Source organism: Lynx rufus, unplaced genomic scaffold (genome assembly GCF_022079265.1).
Source record: "Lynx rufus isolate CCGP_SWC_20201006 ecotype Redwood Valley unplaced genomic scaffold, mLynRuf1.p SCAF_11, whole genome shotgun sequence".
NCBI classification, from domain to species: Eukaryota; Metazoa; Chordata; class Mammalia; order Carnivora; family Felidae; genus Lynx; species Lynx rufus.
This window is the reverse complement of record NW_025814825.1, coordinates 41,832,258-41,847,642: the sequence shown is the minus strand read 5'-3', so window position 1 is coordinate 41,847,642 and position 15,385 is coordinate 41,832,258. Positions and strand designations below refer to the sequence as shown.

The window sequence follows — 15,385 nt, the reverse complement described above, 5'->3', positions numbered from 1 at the left end:
AAAGGGGAGGGAGGGAAGGAAGGGAGAAAGAAAGAAAAGAAAGAAAGAGGGAAAGAAAGAGAGAAGGAGTGAGAGAGGGAGAAAGAAAGAGTGAGAGAGGGAGAAAGGAAGGAAGGAAGGGAGGGAATGAGAGAGGGAGAAAGAAAGAAAGAAAGAAAGAAAGAAAGAAAGAAAGAAAGAAAGAAAGAAAAAGAAAGAAGACCTAAAAAGCTTTTGCACAGCAAAGAAAACCATCAACAAAACAAAAAGGCAACCTACTGAATGGGAGAAGATATTTGCAAATGATAAGCTCAATAAGGCGTTAATATCTAAAACATATAAAGAACTCATACAGCTCAACACCAAAAAAATCAAACAATGGGCAGAGGACCTGAACAGATATTCTTTCAAAAAAGACATACAAAGGGCCAACAGACACACGAAGATGCTCAACATCACTCATCAGGGAAATGCAAATCAAAACCACAATGAGGGATCACTCCACACTTGTCCAAATGGCTAGTATCAAAAATAACAACTGTTGAGGCGCCTGGGTGGCTCAGTCAGTTAAGTGTGATTCTTGATTTAGGCTCAGATCATGATTTCATGGTTTGTGGGTTCCAGCCCCATGTTGGAGCAGTATGGAGCCTGCCTGAAATTCTGTCTCCCTCTCTCTCCCCTTCCCCTGTTCTATTACTCTCTCTCAAAAATAAATAAACATTAAAAAAAAAACAAAAAAAACTGTTGGCAAGGATATGGAGAAGAGGGCACCCTCATGTACTGTTGATGGGAAGGTAATTAATTGGTGTAGCCACTATGGAAAACAGCATGGAGGTTCCTCAAAATATTCAAAACAGAAATTCCAGGGGCACCTGGCTGGCTGTCAGAAGAGCATGCGGCTCTTGATCTCAGGGTCAGGAGTTTGAGTCCCACATTGGGTAGAAAGAAAGATCACTCAGAAATAAAAAAAAATTTTAAGTGGCACCTGAGTGTCTCAGTCAGTTAAATACCCAACTCTTGATCTTGGCTCAGGTCACAATCTCACAGTTTGTGAGTTTGAGCCCTGCATCAAGCTCTGAGCCAACAGCACGGAGCCTGCTTGGAATTTTCTCCCCTCTCTCTGCTCTTACCCCACTTGTGCATGCTCTCTCTCTCTCTCAAGGCAAATAGATAAACTTCAAAAAAAAATTTTTTTTTCATAAATCTGGGGCGCCTGGGTGGCTCAGTCAGTTAAGTGTCTGACTCTTGGTTTCGGCTCAGGTCATGATCTCACAGGTCTCACGGGTTCAAGCCCTGCATCGGGTTCTGTGCTAGCAGCACAGAGCCTGCTTGGGATTCTCTGTCTTCCTCTCTCTCTATCCCTTCTCCACTTGCTCTGTCTCTCTCAAAATAAAATAAACTTAAAAAAAATAAATCCTAAAAAATAAAATCTAATATAGAAATTCCATTATGATCCAGCAATTCCACTTCTGGTATTTATGAAAAGAAAACAAGAACACTAATTCAAAAGGATACATGCACCCCATGTTTACTGCAAAAGTTACAATAGCCAAGATAGGAAACAACCCAAGTATTTGCTGACTAATGGATAAAGATGTAGCGTGTGTGTATATACACAATATGTGTATATACACTCAGTTGTAAGAAAAGAATATGATCTTGCTATTTGCAACAACATGGATTGACCTAGAGGATATTATGCTAAGTGAAATAAGTCACAGAGAGAAAGACAAACACTGTATGATTTCACTCACATGTAGAATCTAAAAAACAAGCCACAAAACAGGAAGACTCAAAAATACAGGGAACACTGGTGGCTGCCAGAATGAAGAGGAGTGGGGAGATGGGTGAAATAGGAAGGGGATTAAGTGGTACAAGCTTCCAGTTACAAGAATGTGAAGTATAGCATAAGGAATATAGCCAATAATACTATAATAAATGTATGGTGACAAATGGTAACTAGAGTTGTGATCGTTTCATAATGTATACAAATATAATGTATATAAACATCGAATCTCTATGTTGTACACCGGAAACTAATATTGTATGTTAACTATACTTCAATTAAAAAAACAATTAAGGGGCGCCCAAATGGCTCAGTTGGTTAAGCGTCTGGCTCTTGATTTCAGCTTGTCACGGTCTCGCAGTTTGTGGCATTGAGCCCTGCGCCCAGCTGAGCTCTGGAGTGAGCAGCCTGCTTGGGATTCTCTCTTCTGCCCCTCCTGTGTGTGCACATGCTCTCTCATAATAAATAAAAGCTTAAAATATATGTGTGTATGTATATATATAAAATGTGTGTGTGTATATACACACACACACACACACACACACACACACACACACACACACACACACACACACGTTATTCGTGTAGAGCAGCAGGTGCCATGGCTGGCCACAAATGTGGCAAGAAATCCCTGAAGCAGAAGAAGGTGCAGGAGATGGGAGGAAGATAAGGTTTGGAAGCAAAAACACAAAGAGAAGAAAACTTGAGCTAAAAGTGCAAGCTGTGGGGAAAGTCCTCCTGGCCATAGGTGGAATTAAGAAATGTGGCAAGAAGTAAGCTCTTCCTTGTGCCTGGGGCAATGGTGATCCTTAATTCCATTTGTCTTTCCTGTCATAGCATCTGTTGCTATCTATAGTTAGAATGAAGAGTTGTCTTAGATCCTGTTATACATTTAAGAATAAACTCTTGTAGGGGTGCCTGGGTGGCTCAGTCAATTGAGCCTTTGACTCTTGATTTCAACTCAGGTCATGATCCCAGGGTTGTGGGATCAAGCCCTGCAACCCTGTATCCAGCTCCACAATTAGCGTGGAGCTTGCTTAAGATTCTCTCTCCCACCCTCTCCCCTCTCCCTGGCTTGTGCACACTCTCTAAAATAGAATAAAATAGGGGCGCCTGGGTGGCTCAGTCGGTTAAATGTCCAAATTTGGCTCAGGTCATTATCTCATAGCTCGTGGGTTCAAGCCCCACATTGGGCTCTGTGCTGACAGCTGAAGAGCCTGGAGTATGCTTTGGGTTGTGTCTCCCTCTCTCTCTGCCCTCACTCTGCTCGGGCTCTTTCTCTTAAAAATAAAATAAACATTAAAAAAAATTTCTTTTTAATAGAATAAAATAAACTCTTGTAATATCCACTGTGTAGGGTCTCTGGCTGGCTCAGTCCATTGAGCATGTGGCTGTTGATCTTGGGGTCATGAATTCAAGTCCCACTTTGTGGGTAGAGTTTACTTAAAAAAAAAAAAAAAGAAAAAAGAAAAAAAAAGGCACCTGGTGGCTCAGATGGTTAAGCATCTGACATTGGCTCAGATCATGATCTCCTCATGGTTCATGAGTTCAAGTCCCGCACTGGGTGAGCATGAACCCTCACTTCAGGTGAACACAGCCCTGCTTTGGGTAAACAAGAGCCCTACTTCAGTTGAGCCCAGCTTCTCTCTCCCTCAAACAAACAAACAAAAACTACTGCGGGTCTATCTGTAATAGCAAATTACTGAAAAAATCTAAACATCTACCAGTAAGTTACCGGTTTGAATAGCATTCTATTTCCATACAATGGAGTACCATGCAGTCATTAAAAATGAGCTGTTATGAAATGAACTCCAAAGTTATGAAACACTGCATATAGCAAGCTACCCCATTTGTGTAAGGGAAAAAATGAGTGGATGCACGTAACAGTACATTCAGAGAAACTATGGAGAAGACACAGAATCAAGTCCCAAGAGCTAGGGCTAAGAGGGAAATTTAAACTTCACTTTATGCTATTAGATATAACAAGCATATTTGAAAATGGATGCATGAGAGGAATGAAAAAATACCAATTCTCTTAAACAGCTTAGAGTAGTGGTTTTCAATCTCAGCCGCTCATTAGCATCACCTATGAGTTTTAAAGAATATTCTAACACCCAGGCCCCACCAGAAAACACCAGGATCTCACTCAGCTAGTCTGGGATAAGCCCTTGAGTATCACTGTTAAAAGTCCCCAGATGATTCCAATTTTCAGCCACTGTTATGAAATCACGGATTTAGACCAGGAGTTAGCAAACTTTGTCCAGAGGACCAAACAGTAAATATCATAGGTTTTGTGGGCCATATAGAGTCAGCCTCATATTCTTTCAAGCACTTATAAAATGTAAAAATCATTCTTAGCACCTAAACATTACCAAAAAAGGCCATGGGCTGAACTCACCCATAGGCCATTTTGCCAACCCCCTATTAGACTATGCATAGCCTGGGCTATTTTGCCTGGAAAAGGCACCATGACACAAGGTATGGACAAAAGTGAACAATAAAAGTCACTGCCAAGAAGGTTCTACAATGAAGTCACAAGTCTTCATTCCAGCCCTCTAACTGGCCCCCAAATTCTGGTTTGAGTAGGTGGGAGGGCTCTGGACTCAATAAAAAACTCCCAAGACACATTATAAACCAGCCAGTTTATTATTTTGTAGTAAGATGTGTAACTTTTACCATGCAGACTGATGTACCTATGTCAGCATGAACAGCGTATGTTCTTCCTAGAGGCAGTTACAGGGAAAACCAAGTAATTATCAAGTTACTTGGCAAGTGTGGAATCCAAACAAGGGGAGGCTAAACTTAAAACCTACACCTCCCTCATCCACGAAGCTAGAGCACACTTTCCCACCAAAGGAACAGCTCAGACTCGTTTGCTGTTGTCTCTTTCCTCCCCATCCTGCTCTGGCTAATAAGCACGGTCATCTCCAACAGCTTTACGATAAGCTAGCTTGGCCTCGGGAGTCTTCTTTCTGCTCACTGGTTTTTATCATTCTCTCCACTGTTACTGACAGTTAAGGTTCTGAAAGGGGCACATCAATTGCTCCCATGTTCCAACTACAAGACACCATAATCTTGTTAGGATGCGTACCAACCAACCCCACCCCACGTTAAGTCTTACCACCTAATATGCTTTATAAAGGTTCATCCTAGTTCCATTAGCACATACACAGGTTACCTATAAATTCACCTGACTAATGTAACCTAATTCCTACTGAAGACTGAGAATTTTAATTATAGCTTTTATTCTTTCGTTTCGATCAGATTTCCAACCATGTAGGAGTTAATGAAATCAATTTTGTGTCACCACTGTTACCAAGACAGAAATACCAAGCGATGTGTACTTTTCAGATTAAATTAATGTCATTTTGTTCTGTAAAATGTAAAAACCAAGACGCACTCCTCAACTTAGTACTATTAAGGGTCATCAAAAAAAGCCTTTGAACAATAGAAAAGTTTTATGTTTTCAAATTGAAAAACTAAACATGTATTGCAAACATTAGGTAATGTTAAAATTACAGAAAACAAAATATTCAGACTAACCCCACAGCATTCACACTACAACAGAACTGTGTCTGCCAACAAAAGTGAATTTTACCCCAAAAAGTAGTTAAGTCCATGCTCGCTGAAAACATCAGTCCTAGACCCCATGAATGGGGATGAACTACACACTGCATGCTTACCAAACATATACACATTAATCATTCTTAACTGCCTCTTCCCAGAGCACTGAGGGGTAGGACGGATGAAATGTGGACCCGTGTACTCACACAGGCAGAATTCTTCAATTATAAAAACTCGTACATGTGACCCTCACTATGTTTTAGGCAATAGCTAAGATTTTATCTGTGGGAACCCACCTCTGAAAATCACAACAAAAATCTATAGGAAATGATTTAATATAAAATATACAAATTTCTCAGTATGAGGACTTCCAGAGAACAGGGAGAAGGGAATGACAACAAAAAAAATTTTTTTTTTCTTAAAAAAAAAACACTCCTCTTATGTTGTCCTTACTACTCAACACTCAAAAACAAATCTGTACAAAACTACAGACACAGAAAAGGACCAGAGAAGTTGTGACAATGCAAAGTCTTCGGACCTATTCTAAACTGCTGTCCTCACCAAGACCCTTCCTTAAGAGAGCTGATAGTTCCCAGGTCCACTGGGGAAAGCAAGTGGTCTCCAATCATCACCCTACTTCGCCACAAATGGCCCCAGGTCATTCGCTGTCAAACTTAATGGAATTGACCTGGACAGAGATGGAGCCTCCCCGGTAGCTGCCACGCTTCTTCTTGGTTTTTTCATGCCGAAACGATTTGCCTTTGGTGAACTTCAGAACCTGATTGGCTCGCTCCCCCCAGTCTCCAGCTGCACCCCGCTGGTAAGCAAAGAGAAGTGGTTAATACACAGAAGGACAATAACAAGGCCCTGTTACTTTCTTCTCTTTGCTCAAGGCAACCTGAACCCAGAGAGCTTCCCACCAACCTAAACCAAAATGCTGTCCTCTCTTCCACCCATTCCCCTCAAGAATAGCCAACACCTGCACCCCCCTCACCTTGGCATCAAAGGAGTTGTCTGCCACTCGAGCATCTACCTCGATTTCCTCCTCCCTGATCCTTCGGAATGGTGATGATGCCCTTTTTTCTCCCTGGAGAAGAATGAAGTAAGAAACTAAACATGTTCTGTCATGTAACAGAAAAGCCCTCCTCAGCTACACATAGGAGCATTTGGGGCAGGCCAGGCAGAGAGTTGTCAAGATGATCCCAGATTTTTCTTTCTACTCTTTAAAAGCGGACTCCTGAGAAAGAAATAAGATAACTTACTTTCTTCCTTTTTGGAAACGTGTTGGGGGTCTGGGGCTTTATCTTCTTGGCTTGAGGAGTCTCTGCCTCCTTGGCAGCCTCATTCTGCTTCCGCTTCTTTCCTGAACCTACAAAACAGCCAGACTCAGGAGACCAGTTTCCTATTCCTCCTCCCAAGTTCCCACGCACTTAATGCATACAACTGGAAGCCTGATCGTAGGCCTCCTCTCCCTGTCCCATCCCCCAAAAGTATATCCCACCCAATTCTTTGGATATGGACCTGGCTTAGAAACTGCAGTTGTCTTTTTCTTTTCTTCTTCCTCATTGCTGTCCTTGTCTGCTTTTCCATTCTGGGTAGTCAGTGCAGAGGTCCCATTGGTCTTCAGCACTTGTGGTCTTATACTGCCTTTGCCCTTAGGCTTCTCCTCCTCCTCCTCCTCACTGGAATCATCAGAGGAAGAGCTGCTACTCTCAGCCTTTGCTTTCTTTGTGGCGGCTGGCTTGGAAAAGACTACCACTCCCGCTGTCTTCTGTGGCTTCTTTTTAACTGGGGATTTTGATATCTTCTCTTCCTTCTCTTCCTCACTGCTAGAGCTGTCTGAATCAGAGCTGCTGTCCCTACCACCCTGAGAGGACTGTTTGGCAGCCGGAGATGGAGCTGCTTTGGCCATTGCCTTTGACTTGGGGGTGGCCACAGTCTTCTTCGTCTTCTCCTCTTCACTAGAACTGCTCTCCTCCTCACTGGAGCTGCTATCAGCCTTTCTGGTCAGAGGCTTCTGGACAGTGCCTGCAGCTTGCTTGGGAGCTGTGGCTAATTTAGCTGCAGGTTGCTTGGGAGTGGCAGCTGGCTTACTTGGGAGATTCTTGGTGGTACCAGTTGACTTGGGAGAAGCTTCATTCTCAGAACTGTCAGAGTCTAGACAGAGAAGACAGAATAAAGTCAAATCGAAGGGAGCCCCTGGAGTCCCCACTGCCCTGATGGCCTCCATATGCTTCACCTGAGCTGTCTGAAGAGCTCTCTGATGCCTTCTTTGCTGGAGCTGGCTTAATGGTTGCTTTAGAGATGACTGTCTTAGCTGGGGGTTTCTTTTCTTCTTCAGAACTCGAATCTGGAGAGAACCTATGGCATTAGGCTGGGACCGGAGTCCCGACCCAATCAAAGGCAATAAAAAGAAGGATGCAAAGACCCACACAGCCCTGTTTGTCCTGCTTCAGCGAAAAGCAAAAGAGACAGAGGTATTTTTGTCTTCCATATTCCTCATGTAGCTTCCCAGACCCAGTCTCCACAGGTGGGGACTCACCAGACTCATCACTGCTGTCCTCACTGCTCTCTACAGGCTCTTTCTTCTCTGCAGCTTTCTTGGGAGCCTGGGTTCCCAGGGACTTCTTGGATAGGGCAGCAGAAGGTGGGGGGACTGAACTATAGGGACCTGTTTAAGAAAGACAGTGTCATGGTTTTAATGTACATATAATAATTCTTTGATTCTGCTCCCTTCTAGAAATGGAGCTTAATTCCTCTTCCTTTGAGTGTGGGCTAAAATTAGTGAGTCATTTCTAACCAAAAGAATATGGCAGAGATGATGGCATATCGTTTCTGCATCTGGGTTGTAAAAAGCAATGCAGATTTCTCTGGGAGAAGCGAGCTGTCATGTCAAGCAGTTCTAAGGAGAGGTCCATGTGGTGACTGCAGAGATCCTCCTGCAGTTGGATCTGGTCACAGTCATGCAGCTTGAATCCCCAGGTCCAGTTACCTGGTTTTTTCTTTATGGGTTTTTTCTGCTCCTCCTCCTCTTCACTTGAGGAGTCCTCGCTACTGGAACTCTTTTGGGTAGGGGTGGCTGCTGCTTTCACTGGAGCCTTGACCACAACTTGCTTTTTAGGTACAGTCTGCATTATACAGAGAAAGTCAGTTACCACAGGAAAATGCTGGTCCAACCAATCCTGCCAGGAAATGGAGAAACCCCCACCCCCGTGCCCAGTCCTCTGGTAGAAGTTATGGCCCAAACCTTCTTAGGTATGGCTGCTGCCTCCTCCTCCTCTGAGTCATCACTACTGCTGCTGCTGCTGCTGCTGCTCTTACTACTGGCTGCTTTGCCATTGGCTATTTTAGGTGCCACCCGAGCTGGTGTACCTAAGAAGGGAAAAAAAAAAGCGTTAAGAAGTATCAAGCCTGGGGGCGCCTGGGTGGCTCAGTCGGTTGGGTGTCAGACTTCAGCTCAGGTCATGATCTCACAGTCCGGGAGCTTGAGCCCCACGTCAGGCTCTGTGCTGACAGCTCAGAGCCTGGAACCTGCTTCGGATTCTGTGTCTCCCTCTCTCTCTGCCCCTTCCCTCCTCATGCTATCTCAAAAATAAATAAAACCATTAAAAAAAAAGAAGAAGAAGTATCAAGCCTGTAAGGGACCACAGAAACCTGTAGCTCAGAACTTAGGAGTCTACCAGTCCTCTTGCCTTTAGAGCAGGCATGAGGGGGACTGCTGTGGCTAACTATCAAAGGATGACTTTCCTGACTAATTTCAAGAATAAAACTATCTTTAAGATAATGATATAATGTAAATAATTCAAATATGCTCTATGAGATCTTTCATTCCAACTTCCATTCAGAGAAGCTCCTATAAATCATAACCTGTCACCATGAGAGAACTACAGAAGTTTAAACTCTCACATGCCCTATGGAGTGAATGCACAGGAGAAATAACGGTAGTGAAAAGGACAAAGGATAGAGATAGAAATGGTCATTACAGAATGGGATCTATGAGAATATAAATCGTCTATGAAATCGACAAGAATGGCAAATGGATACCATTCTTAAAAAGTTTTCCTTACCGTAAGCTATCTCTAATACCTAACTCCTAATTACGTAATCTTCACTTATTAATAAAAAGCTTCTTAAAAAAAAGACACTAATTTTATACCTAATTGTAAACTTTGTCAGAAATCTTGTTTTCTACTTGTTAAGCTGAACATAATTTTTGGATAATGTTTAAACATTACTTTTCATACTTGAAATAAACATTTATTTAAAAAAAAAAAAAAGACACTAATCAATACCTCTAGTTCAACAACCACTACCATTTCACTCCTGTGCTGAATGAACAATTTTGAAAACATGCTTATTTTTTTTTTAATTTTTTTTTTTAATGCTTATTTATTTTTGAGAATGACAGGGAGCGCAAGCGGGGAAGGGGAAGAGAGAGAGGAGGAACAGAAGATCTGAGGCTCATGCTGACAGCAGTGAGCCCAATGTGGGGCTCGAACTCATGAACCATGAGGTCATGACCTGAGCTGAAGTCGGACACTTAACCAACTGAGCCACTCAGGTGCCCCCTGAATAAGCAATTTTAATACCAGTCCCCACAGCAACCCCAGACTGGGCTTTTGGGAACAGTAATAGTACCTGATTTGGCTGAGGCTTTAGCTTGAGCCTTAGCTGCCACAGGTGTTGTCTTTGGCTTCTGGTTCTTTGGTGCCTCATCTTCTGAGCTTGAGTCTGAATCAGAATCAGAGCTCTTGGCCTTCTTAGGAGGAGCTTTGACTGCCTTGGGTTGGGGCTTAACTCCCTTCTGTGAGAAAACACACAATAAGGGGGAGAATCAGCAAACTTCTGGTACCCAAAGTACATCCTAAGGTAGAAACCATCCTAGACTATTTTTTAGGGGCTAACAGAACAATAAAAGCAAGGGGAAGTTAAACAAGAAAGCATCTGGGAGTGGCTGGCTGGTTTAGTTGGTAGAGCATGCAACTCTTGATCTCAGGATCATGGGTTCGAGCACCATGTGTGGTACAGAGTTTACTTAGAGAAAGACAGAAACAGAAAAAAAAGAAAGAAAGCAAGCAAGCATCTGAGAAGAGCACCAAACTCTTCATAAGAAACAAAATATCAGCCCTGTCCCTGCCATTCCCTGCTTAGAGCTCCCAACACCTACCTACAAAACAGACTCTTACTCTTGGGAGTCTTAGTATCCCAGAGAAACCTAATATCACCTGGGAAAACAAAACGGGTTCCTCTAGATTAAGAGTACAATTTCAACCTCGCATATCCTTTCCAAACTTCATACTTCTATCACCTCTCTCAAAGTCCTCAGATTTTCTTCTCCATGGTCATTTGTTATATACCACTGCCATCCCTTGGTTCCAAGCTATAAGCCACTTTTTCTAATTCCTTAAGCAATCTCTTTCCTCCCCCAAGTTGCAAACCTGAACAGGCTTTTTCTTCTTGTCCTCCTCCTCCTCATCACTGGATTCTTCACTGCTGCTGCTCTCTGTTGCTTCAGCTGAAGCCTTTCCACCATGCTGAGGCAGACTGGCCCGCTTGGCAGGTACAACTGAACAAAAGCACAGACCCCAGTGAAAATCAGCCATGGGTACTGGCAGGCTACAAATCCCTTTCTGGGAACCACTAACCCCAACTACCTGCCCACCCTTACCAGCTTTCTTAGCTGGAGGCCCTTGGGTTTCTTCCTCCTCACTGCTGTCCTCACTGCTGTCACTGGATGAAGTCTTCTTCTTAGCCTTCTTAGTCACTGGTCCGTTTACCTGTAACTTCCGCTTTGGGGCCTTGGTGGACCTGCTGAAGTAGATGAGGCTAACCTTTGAGGGCTCAGGACCTTCTCACACCAAGGAACACAGCCCAACCCCTTGGGGGGAAAAATAGCCACAGTGGTACAGGGAAGACTTACTTGAGCCAGAAGCTGTAGATGTCCAAGAGGGAAGAGGCGTTGGCGTCCTGTTGGGTCTAGAGAAGAAAAAAGAAAGGTCAATAAGAAAATTTTATCCTGGTTGTTCTAGGGAAAATTAGATCTTATTTTATTCTCTCATTAAAAGTAGCCAGTTTTATGGGGCGCCTGGGTGGCGCAGTCGGTTAAGCGTCCGACTTCAGCCAGGTCACGATCTCGCGGTCTGTGAGTTCGAGCCCCGCGTCGGGCTCTGGGCTGATGGCTCGGAGCCTGGAGCCTGTTTCCGATTCTGTGTCTCCCTCTCTCTCTGCCCCTCCCCCGTTCATGCTCTGTCTCTCTCTGTCCCAAAAATAAAAATAAACGTTGGAAAAATAAAAAAATAAAAAAATAAATAAAAGTAGCCAGTTTTATATCTGCTACATTTGCTGTCAATGTTACACCTTTGGAAGACTTCTCCGACTTGCTTAAATTAAGAGAACAATAGCCTGTTTATGTACTCCCCCAATTTTTGACATCAAAAGCTTGGGTTACTCCTGTATATAGTTTTTGGCACCATCTATTCCCAGTCAGTCCTATTTATCACAGTTTTTAAGAAAATGTGCATTCCCTTTATTTTAGCAATGCATTGCCTAGAAATATATCCTTACCCATGAAACAAGAACACAAACATTAATACGAGAGAGGGTTTGCTGCAATGTGGTTTATAATACCAAATCACTGGAACCCAGCTTCCAAAACTGGTTAAAAAGCTAAGCTATATACTCAATACAAAATTCCATTCAGCTATTAATTACATTGATATAGATTATTAGTTGATGCAATAAAAAAAACATAATGGCAGGACATTACAGTATCAATTAAGAGTATAGGCTCAGAATCAGACGAGTACAGGTATGAAACTCACCTCTATCTGTTACTACTGTGTGACTCTGAGCAGATTATTTAATCTTTCTGAGACTGTTTTCTTCACTATAACATGAAGATAATACTATACATCTTATTAAGTGGTTTAGAGAATTAGAGATAGCATACGTAAAGGACTTAGTATCTGGAAACACCATGTAGCACTTAGTAAGCCATCCAACAAGGATTAGTTTTTGTCACATAAAAGAATCCTGATTCTCAAAGGCCCAATTCCACCCAGCCCCTTGTGGAAACACTTTCTGCAGCCTCCCTAACAGTCAATTCAAAAACTGTTCCAATATGAGGGGTGCCTGGGTGGCTCAGTCGGTTAAGCATCGGACTTCAGCTCAGGTCATGATCTCACAGTCTGTGAGTCCAAGCCCTGCATCGGGCTCTGTGCTGACAGCTCAAAGCCTGGAGCCTGCTTCAGATTCTTTGTCTTCCTCTCTCTCTGCCCCTCCCCCATGCTCTCACACTCTCCCAAAAATAAACACTAAAAAAATAAAATAAAATAAATTTTTTAAAAGTTCCAATATGAAAGCAGTTGTAGGAGATCACATGGCAGGCTGTCCCAGCTTAAAGAAGTCATTTCTAAAGCTGATTTGGTTCTGTTCTTGTGCAGCCTGATTCTGCCACAAAGAAACCTATCTTCTTAGTCAAAGGCTAAGAACACTATCAAAGACTACTACACTCTACTCTCATGTTTGCTCTTCTTGAAAAGGAGATTCCAAACCTTTCACCTCCCTAGCCACCTTCTCTTTACATGTGTTTAAAACATCCTTAATTAACGTAACTATCATAACAGCTTTCGCTCATTGATGCTTCCTGAGCATCAGGCACCTAGATTGTCACTTCATATTTATCATGTTACTAAAATTCACAAAAATCCTATAAAGTGGATGATGACATTCCCCATAGGAATAGAAACCGAATCAGAGAGATTGGGCAAGCTGCTCAGGTTATACATCCTAAAAAGTGACAGAGCCTGGTCCCAAATCTAAATGTGCCTGATTCCACAAGTCGAAGATCCAAGACCACTGCTTGCTAGGGCTTTGATGCTCAGTTCTGCTTCAATATACCTTAAAGCAGAACCATGCCTCTACTCTCATTTTGTTCTTTACTAACGAAAAATCCCATCCTTCATTTATATATAAAAGCAATTTTATCATGGAGTCCCGGGTAAATTCTGAGAGTTATGGTCAAGTCACGCTTTGCATCAGCCAGCGTAAAACCCAAAGGAGAAACCAAGAGCCCCCAATGCCTCCGGTAGGACACCACGCTCCCTCCTCGCCGCACTCCGCCAGCCACGTGACCTGGGCCACGAGGATCCCACGCTGCTGTCGTTGCACCGCTCACCAGAAAAAAGCAACAAGACTCTGCGCTATCTACTGAGACCTCGTGGGAGACCAGGTGCGGAGACTCTAGGCTCTAGGCTCTCGGCTCACCGCCAGGAGCTCAGCACAAAGGGTCCGCAGATACTGCACTGGCAGACCTCAGAGACCTCCGTACCCGGAAACCTGAACCTGTCAGGGCCCGAAGCCCTGTGGTCATCCCACCCCAGCCTTTGCCCCAAGCCCGCACTCACAGCGCCTGTTGCCTTGGCGAATTTATTGGCCACCTCCGTCAGCTGGTTATCGCGCAAAAAGCCGAGCACGAGCGGATACAGGTCGCTGGGAACCACGCGGCGCAAGCCGGCGTCCGCCATCCTCCGGGCAATACGCGTCACTACCGTTGCTGACGCGCACAACGCAGGAACTCGGGAACCCGGCGGAATGACGGCGGATCCGTTGTGACGTCATCGCGCGGCGCGGGGGCACAGCGGAAGGGGCGGGCACTCCCCACAGGGCAGTTCCGCCTCCACTTTGGAGGCAGGATCGAGGCGAAATCTGTAAGGTCTTTCCGGTGCCACAAGTGTCGCCATCTTGGTAAGGGCGGAGCCCTTCGTCCGCCACCTTGTGAGGCGGAGCCCTGACGTCACGTGTCCCGCCCTCGGTAGTGGCGGGAAATCTCCAGCCTTCCCGCGCTCTGCTAGAGACACTTTTTTTCAGAGCTTTGGTTTCCGGAGCCGCAGCTGGGATTCGCATTCCAGAGTGAGCCGGGAGGCTTGAGCGGTCCTTGGACTCTCTAGACTAGGGTCACAGGATCTCCCAATCACTACCGTTCGCACGGCCAGAGAATTCCCACCCTTCATCTTCCCTGTCTCCACTAAGCAGAAGAGGCCGTTAGATACCACCCCAGCCCCTGTACTCCCACCTCAAATACAGAGGATCCTTCATTTTATCCACGGTAATAGAGGGACGATTCCCCAAAAATGCCCCTACCTCATGATTTGCCCATGAGACAACCCCTTCCTCTCTTACATATTCATTCAGCATTAGGTCAGCTCCATGAAATGTAAAGCCATTGCACCAACCCTGAGCAATACAGCAGCAGCAATGTCTTCAAATCTATAATCCTGGAAATAATCCTCCTACCTCCCGAGTCACAGTTCACACCTGAACTCTCCCTGTGGGAGAACTAGAAAACCCTCCCAAGTGTCTGTCATGATATTCAAAAATCAATGCCCAGGCCGGCCAAGTTAATTCCAAGTTTTATCACATTTCAGTTCACATTAGCAGACATCAATCCCTTTACCCACTACCCTTTGACTACTTCCCATTAATAAACCTTCTGAAGGGTAAGGACCCACTTTCTCAGGGGACCCATGTCTCCTTTGCTTTTCTCAAAATAGGCACTCTGCTAACAGATATAACTCCTACAACTCCCTCTTTCCCAGAGGTCTGTCCACATGCATGTGTTCTTCTGAGTACCTCTTGTGTACCAAGCGTGCTCAAGCTAAAATGGTACATGTACACAGAAGTTTCTGTTTAGAGATCCTTCATTTGGAACAACTGCAAACTTCCTCCAGGTTCTTGATGGTGAAATCCCTTCCTTGAGACTGCAGCATCAGCATCCCTTTGTTTGAAATGCAGAATCTCAGGCTCCACCCCAGAAGTCAGAATCTACATTCTGAAGAGATCCCTTTTAAAGTTTGAGAAACACTGCCCTAGAAGACTGATTTCACAGACAACACAACCTGAGGAGACAAGTATCAAGTCCAATAGGATTCTGCATCAAACCAAAGAGGGGTCCTAGGAACTAAATGGAGGTAAGCACGTCCCTGATTGTATTCAGATTGGAAAAGTGAGTATGTCTGGCACTAGCACCATTGAAAGAAGCACAACAGCACTTGGAAA

The 15,385-nt window shown here is 44.1% G+C and overlaps 1 protein-coding gene across 2 annotated transcripts; it reads right to left on the bottom strand.

Annotated features, from left to right (window-relative positions):
• Positions 1 to 4,388: 4,388 nt before the first annotated feature.
• Positions 4,389 to 13,863, bottom strand: NOLC1 (nucleolar and coiled-body phosphoprotein 1). Of its 2 annotated transcripts, none has more exons than XM_047073349.1 (13): positions 13,735 to 13,863; positions 11,250 to 11,305; positions 10,998 to 11,140; positions 10,768 to 10,895; positions 9,968 to 10,133; positions 8,577 to 8,701; positions 8,322 to 8,457; positions 7,872 to 8,000; positions 7,569 to 7,679; positions 6,851 to 7,486; positions 6,592 to 6,698; positions 6,324 to 6,416; positions 4,389 to 6,146 (listed from the first exon to the last, which is right to left on the bottom strand). In XM_047073349.1, exons 1-13 carry the CDS (start codon positions 13,852 to 13,854, stop codon positions 5,988 to 5,990), a joined length of 2,109 nt encoding a protein of 702 aa, XP_046929305.1. In that variant the 5' UTR covers positions 13,855 to 13,863; the 3' UTR covers positions 4,389 to 5,987. The 2 variants fall into 2 exon arrangements, with proteins under 2 accessions (XP_046929305.1, XP_046929306.1); XM_047073350.1 differs by having other exon boundaries at positions 10,998 to 11,137.
• Between the last annotated feature and the right edge of the window lie 1,522 nt (positions 13,864 to 15,385).